Source organism: Psittacula echo (assembly GCF_963264785.1).
Source record: "Psittacula echo genome assembly, chromosome: Z".
Classification (NCBI taxonomy): domain Eukaryota; kingdom Metazoa; phylum Chordata; class Aves; order Psittaciformes; family Psittacidae; genus Psittacula; species Psittacula echo.
In genome coordinates this window covers 44,058,184-44,065,045 of record NC_137742.1, presented here as the reverse complement: position 1 = coordinate 44,065,045, position 6,862 = coordinate 44,058,184, and the positions used below count along the sequence as shown (strand labels likewise).

The window sequence follows — 6,862 nt, the reverse complement described above, 5'->3', positions numbered from 1 at the left end:
TGTCATCAGACCGCACGGCGTGGAGCCAGGATCAGGTCGGCACGGATACCGACCGCGCCCGCCTGAGCCCGCCCCGAATGCCCTGGGCGCCTGCGCACTGTGCGGTGGAGGCAGCGCGGGGCGGCTCCAGCCCGGTTGGCGGTGAGTGGAGCCGTGTGCCGGAGCCTGCTGCTGGAGGGTCGGTGGGGTACAGGGGGTGGGGAGAGCCGTTGCCGAGTCTCTTCCCGCAGGTGTGGTGCTCCGCAGGCTGGGTGGGGCTGGGATGGGAGCCGAGGGGCCGGCCTTGAAAACCGTGCGTGTTTGCTATCCGCACAGAGGCGGTCGAGCATGGAGGTGTTCCCGTCCCCGCTGGAGTCCGCCAAGTTTATAGCCGCCAACAGCACAGATGTCTTCGTGGATGAGGAGGGGGCGCGGCGGGTGGCGGAGAGTTTGTTCGACAAAGCCTCGACGGCGGAGTTCGGGCTGGAGGGGTGGAAGAGCCTCCACGAGCTGAATCCCCAGTCTGCTAGCAAGGAGGCGGTGGCATGGGTGTTTCTGGTGGACACCCTCAACTTCTCCTTCTGGTCCGAGCGGGAGGAGCAGAAGTACCTCGTGAAGTACAAGGGCAAAATGTACAGCGGGTATTGGTCCCTCTGCGCCGCCGTCAACAGGGCCCTTGACGACGGTCAGTGAGCGCCGGGGATTGGGGCTGCCCCTCGCATCATTCCCCACACGCCGGGGCCCGGCCTCGCCTCGCCCCTCAAGGCGGCCGCGAGAGCCCTTGAGCGGGCGGGCGGGGGGCGCTGGAAACGGGGCTGTAAGCATAAAATAGAGAGTGGTGAGGCACTGGTACCGGCTGCCCAGAAGCTGTGGCTGCTCCTTCCCTGGAAGTGTTCAAGGCCAGGCTGGATGGGGCTTGGAGCAACCTGGTCTGGTGGGAGGTGTCCCTGCCCGTGGCAGGGGCTTGGAACCAGATAAGCCTTAAGGTTCCTTCTGACCAAAACCATTCCGTTAAATAAGAGCCACTTCTGCAAACTACCTGTTCACCATTTTGATAAATCTGTATGTGCAGGCCAATCTGTGGGGCTTGGGAGTGGTAGCTGGAAGTGCTTTAATAACACCTTGTGCTGAAATTAGAAAACTTATGGCTCTAATTGCGTTACCGCTTATCTGTTGTTAAGACTGTAAGGAGTGCCTGTAGAAAACTGTGACTTCCGTTATTTCACATGTGTTATTAAGAAAACTGCATGTTTCCATGACAAATAAGAAAATGAGACTTCAGCTGAGCATCCTTTCTACTAATTTAGTACCAAAGCAGCTCCAGTGACTCTGAAAACCTGTATGCCTCAAACCCTGTGTTTTAATGCTTACTCTTGTTGCTGTCATAAGAAAAAAAGACTATTAGTAGGTATAGTTGGAAGTTTTAATCCATCAGGGACACTAGCAACAGGACAAGGGGTAACGGGTTTTAACTAAAACAAGGGAAGTTCAGGTTAGATATAAGGAAGAAGTTCTTTACTGTGAGGGTGGTGAGGCACTGGAATGGGTTGCCCAAGGAAGCTGTGAATGCTCCATCCCTGGCGGTGTTCAAGGCCAGGTTGGACAGAGCCTTGGCTGGCATGGTTTAGTGTGAGGTGGCCCTGCCCATGGCAGGGGGGTTGGAACTGCATGATCTCAAGGTCCTTTCCAACCCTAACTGTTCTATGATATTTGCTTGTAAATTATGGGAATGTTTGGTTAAGATACTTTTTATAAATGCATAATGTGATTAGGAGCTAAGGAAAAACAGGCCTGTGCTGACTATCTGTATACGAACTGTATTTGCCCATGTGCTATGTAAACATCCCCCTGAAAGGTGAAGACTAAGCAGTTGGGAAAAATTACATATAAAAAGTAATAAAGGTTCCGTGGTGACATGTTAGAAACTGTTACTTGTAGAAGGAAGGACTGTGTGCAAACACAGATTTGTTTTTAGGCAGCCAAGTGAGTGTGGTTATCACTGAACACTCAGGTAATTGTTTTTAAGAGTTGATAGACTTAGATCTTACTGTGTAAATGCTTTCATTTGTGGCAGGTTTCTGCATTAGGTCTTGGGATGTGTTATGCTAGCCTAAACATCTTACTTTTCTTTTTCTAAAGGAATACCTATTACTAGTGCATCATATTTTGCCACTGTGACACTTGACCAAGTTAAACACATATTTCGCTCTGACACGGAAGTGTCCATACCTTTAATTGAAGAAAGACATAGGGTGCTGAATGAAAGCGGAACAGTTCTGCTGGAGAAATTTGGAGGCTCTTTTCTCACCTGTGTTAAAATGAGTAAGGGAAGTGCTCAGAAACTACTACATCTAATACTGGAAAACTTTCCTTCTTACAGAGATGAAGCTGTATATGAGGTAAGCTGGTTCTAACAGTAAGTTTCTTATGATAAGAATTTATTCCTCCTTAATTGTGTGACTTTAAAAGATAGCTCTTAGGTTGTCTATATAAATTTTTCTGAGAAGTTAGTTCGGAATTGATCTAATATTTGTGAATTGGGGCGTTTAATCCAGGAAATGAAAGGTGAATAGAAACATTTCTGTGGAATATGTGAAATTCAAGGGAAATAAGAAGGGAAAGTTATTCTTAATATTTTTGCCTAAAAGTGATAAAGATATTGTCCTGTATAATGAAAGGAAAATCAGACTGTGAAGCAGCTGATCTTAATTATGTCAGTTGCTAAGAGTCACACAGATAGGGAAGAAGGTTTTTTAAATAATACTCTTGGTCCACAATATGCTTTTTGATAAGCTGGGGTAAGATAATTGAGATTTCATTTCTTTATTGATCTAAACGTCTGAAACAGAATCACACTATTTATTAACAGTAGAAGAATTTTGATTCTGTTAAGTCCTTACCTAGTCAGGAATGTATTTCTAAAAACAAGAGTAAAATTTTTCCCCCCCCCAGAGGAGAGCTGTTTTTTTCATTTGCTGTCTCTGTCTTCATTGCTTTGTTTGTAATTTATTTTGCTAATACTCCATGTTCCAGGTAGATCATGACTCCTTTGTACGCCTTACAAATGCATGATATTTGAGATGATTACTGCCTGGAAAAATCACAATTTTATTATTCCCCCCCTTTGGTGCGGTTGCTGCTGACAGTCCCTATTCCCCATCTCTTTCTTCTGCCGTGAGTTTCTTTGCAGCTAAAGAAGGAAATGAAACTGGTAGAATTGTGAAAATGTAGAACTACTGGGAATCCGCACTATAACTTCTGTTGATTCAACAGGCATTGCACAAATGACTGCAGGCCAAAAGTAGCTGATAACTTTTGTCAGGTTTGACAGTATAGTGAATCTTTTGGGATCTGTTTTCCTGAAAGAAACTGATGGGAAGTAGACCGACACTATCTGGTGTTTTCCATGTCTGTGGTTTTGCCTATACAGGCAACATCTTCTTTTAGCATCAGTGACATATAGCCGCTCCTGTGCTCGGTCCCATCTGCAATAGCATTCAGCTGTTATATCATTATGTCTTATTGACCATGCTGTCAGCAGCATAGTCTTTACCAATAGTCCATGCAGTCCTTTCAAGGTAACTCCTCGGAACACCGGTCACTGGAGCTTTGAACCTATTGCTTTTATCACTTAAATCTGCCCTTTAGTATGGGGCATGACTAGAATTTTACCTCATTAACATTACAGATAAACAGATTTAATTAAATATTTCCGTTGTCTAATCCAGTACGTGTTTTTTCTCCTTGAAATAAAAGGTTGGATGAGAATTCCACGTGATACTTGTTTGTGGTTTGATATTGTTTAGATTTTATGCTGTTGAGTGTTGAATTTTTATTGTTTGCTTAACCACAAACACGATAGTTTATTTCATAGAATGTAACTCTTACATGTCTCTCTCTGTACATGCCATTTGCTGTATTTGTTGATGTTTCAAGTACTTTAATAATTAATACATTTCTTTCCTCAGAGAAAAAGGGTGTCTTTCTACAAACGGGCACAAATACTTGTGGCTGATACATGGAGTGTATTAGAAGGCAAAGGAGATGGCTCTTTTGAAGACATTTCTAGTCTGACTATATTTGCTGACTATCGAATTCCCCAAGTTCTTGTTCACCTAAAAGCAATGAAGTATTCCGATGAACTAATGAAGAAACTACGTGAAGGTTTGTTCTTCCGTTACTAGTATCAAGTAAGCTTACCTCTTGACACTGTAGGCTAAAGCTGCTTTTACAGTGTAATGTTTTGTCCACGTAGGGGTTGCGTAATTTTATTTTTCTCCACTGAACAAGGCCTACTTAGGTAGAGATAAGGTAACAAGAAGGAACTTTTAACAGTGATCTTGAATGACATCTTAAGGTTACGCTTTTGTAAAGGTCTAACAGTCCTTGGCTTAAACATCGGTAAGGGAAGGATTAAAGAAACTCTAAGATCTGAATTTCTGAAGGGCTGCTTTTGCCAAAACCACGCTTCAGCTTCAGCATAAGTATGGTTATGATTTCTGAAGTTTAGATAAAGGAAGCAACTATTTTGTCATTAGTACAAAGATTATGTAAATGGGGATTCCTTGTTATCTGTACTGAACTGCTGATGACAAGCAAGGTAATATTAAGCATCCATTAAAAAAGAACTGCTTGAAGTTAATTTCATCATACTCCAGTCTTCTTTCTAAGCATGGTTCCATCTTCCTGTACTATGAACATCAGTGAATAAAAACATAAACCCAACCCTTTATCCACTGTAAAATGGCTGTGTCTAGAGGTAGGACTGCTGTTATGCAATTTTAAAATTACACGGTGAGATAAAGAGATTAATACAATTATCCATGGATCATAATAGGATGGCCACGCATATATATGCCAATATATGTGTGTATTAAATACATCATGTAGACAATTTATCTTTTCTATGAAACCTAGTTAAGGACATTCCCATCCAAGTCATTCAAACAAATGAGTCCCTTTACATTTATATATATAGGTAGCTTTCTTGATGGTTTTAGTTTTGGTTTGGATTTTTTTTTTTTTGAGGGGGGGAAGAAGGGATGATTTTTTTTGTTTCCATTTGTTTAGGTTTGGATTTTTTTTATTCTATTTTTTAATCTTGAATAGAATTATCCTGGCAGAAAATATATGGTATTGGAATTACATTTGACTATCGTTTTTGTATCCACAAGCAAAGAAATAGTCATATAATGTGCAGTATAACCCAAACACCTGTTCTTTTCTTAAACAACTTTCTTAAAATACAGGATGCTGTTCTAATTGAATAGGGGGTGAACTTATATGTGCATGTGATAAAACTAGTCATTAGAAAATGCATAGCAACACTGTTAGCAGTTGCAGTGTATTAGCCATGAAAACTGCAGTCCTCATTTGGGATAAATATGGAGGGGGGGTAAGGCAAATTCAGGCCACCCTAGGTCTTCTGTCTCTTGCGTATAAATGGATTGCTGTCTCTTTGTGTCCTACAGGAACAGTTTTCCAGTCTGGAGATAAACAGGAGGTAGAGATCCGTGGCTGTTCCATTTGGTGTTGTGCTTTGATTTGTAAGCACCTGCTGGAGCTCTATGAGAAGAAGGGTCAGGACATGCGTGACAAAATCAACTCGGTTTTACTTGACTACTATCTTTGGGACTATGCCCGGGAACACCGGGAGGAGATGAAAGACATTCCTTTCCACCAAGTGCGGTCTATCTATTACTAAATCCAGCCTCATGGCTGTTGTATTGATGCATTATTTGTTGAATTACGATTAGTCATTTTGTGGGGTGGTTTGTCACATACAAATTTGCAACGGGCTAAATGAAATGCTCATTTCCTGATGATGAATTAACTTGCCTTTTGTTTTCTTTCCCTGAATCTCTCTTGCTGTGACTGGAATTTGTTGTGGAATCTTCACTGGGCAGCCCGTGTCGCTGCAGGGCTTATGGCTCCTGTTTCCAGTTCTGTGTTTGTGTACGTACTGGTGAAGGTACCATTTTGTTTCTTGAATAAACCCTGCAGTCATATAAATTGCATGGAGACCTCTCCGTTTTCTGGGGCGGGTACAGGCCGTCGGCAAACGCTGCGGTGCGTTCCACGCGGAGGGGGATGGCCGAGGGAGGCTCTTCCTCGCCGCTGTGGGGCGCTGTGGGAGCCGGGCGGTGCCACTCCCCGGAGCCGCCGCCGGACTTTGCCGCCGTTGCCTAGCGAGGCGCCGTAAACAACGGGGAGGCAGCGGCGGCCGCCGCCCCGCCGGGCCCCCGCGTGGCCAGTCGCGCCGCGCCTCTTCTCCCGGGACCCTCCGCAACGGCCAGCGGCGCGGAAGTCGGGGGACGGCCTGGCGGGGGGACTACGGGACGCTCCACGGCCCGGGCGGCTCCCGAGACCCAGGCAGGATCCCGTTCCTGGCTCCTCTCAGGTTTGGGGTGAGAGGTGCGCTTTGAGACACGTCAAACGTGGAAAGAGTACAGGCCCCTTCGCAAAATACCGCTGCCAGAGGAAAGAAGAAGCCTTCCGGCTCATCTGCTCCTGCTTCTGGCAGCAAGGAGCGTGCGGTGGCGCTCTGGGGCTATTTAATACTCCACATACTTTTATGCAATAGTGAATAGGTTTACCTCTGTTTTTTACCGTTTATCTCCCCCATCTCTCTTCCCCCACCCCTCACTCCCCCTCGTAACTTGGTTTAATTTGTTGTTTTATTTTGGGGTGTTTTAACATGATTTTAAAAGAGAGAAGAGTGTTAGCATGTTGCAGCAGAGCTTGCTAGGAGATAAAAATAATGCACCTGGATAAATAAAACCAGAAATCGATCAAAGTGGGTTTTGAATCAGTAGTGAGTAAGTATATAGGGCTGTTTCTGATCATGCAGTCGTTTATGAGGCGAGCCTGATTTCAGTCTCAT

The 6,862-nt window shown here is 44.4% G+C and overlaps 1 protein-coding gene across 1 annotated transcript; it reads left to right on the top strand.

Annotated features, from left to right (window-relative positions):
- Positions 1-88: 88 nt before the first annotated feature.
- On the top strand, positions 89-5,753 carry QNG1 (Q-nucleotide N-glycosylase 1). Its single transcript, XM_080637430.1, has 5 exons — positions 89-141; positions 316-664; positions 2,119-2,378; positions 3,948-4,143; positions 5,451-5,753. Exons 2-5 carry the CDS (start codon positions 328-330, stop codon positions 5,681-5,683), a joined length of 1,026 nt encoding a protein of 341 aa, XP_080493556.1. The 5' UTR covers positions 89-141; positions 316-327; the 3' UTR covers positions 5,684-5,753.
- The last annotated feature ends 1,109 nt before the right edge of the window (positions 5,754-6,862 follow it).

Coding starts and splice junctions, on each gene's coding strand:
- QNG1 (XM_080637430.1), top strand. CDS start 328: ATGGAGGTGTTCCCGTCCCCGCTGGAGTCCGCCAAGTTTATAGCCGCC. Junction 2,379..3,947: donor GAGATGAAGCTGTATATGAG/GTAAGCTGGTTC, acceptor TTCTTTCCTCAG/AGAAAAAGGGTGTCTTTCTA. Junction 4,144..5,450: donor AATGAAGAAACTACGTGAAG/GTTTGTTCTTCC, acceptor TGTGTCCTACAG/GAACAGTTTTCCAGTCTGGA.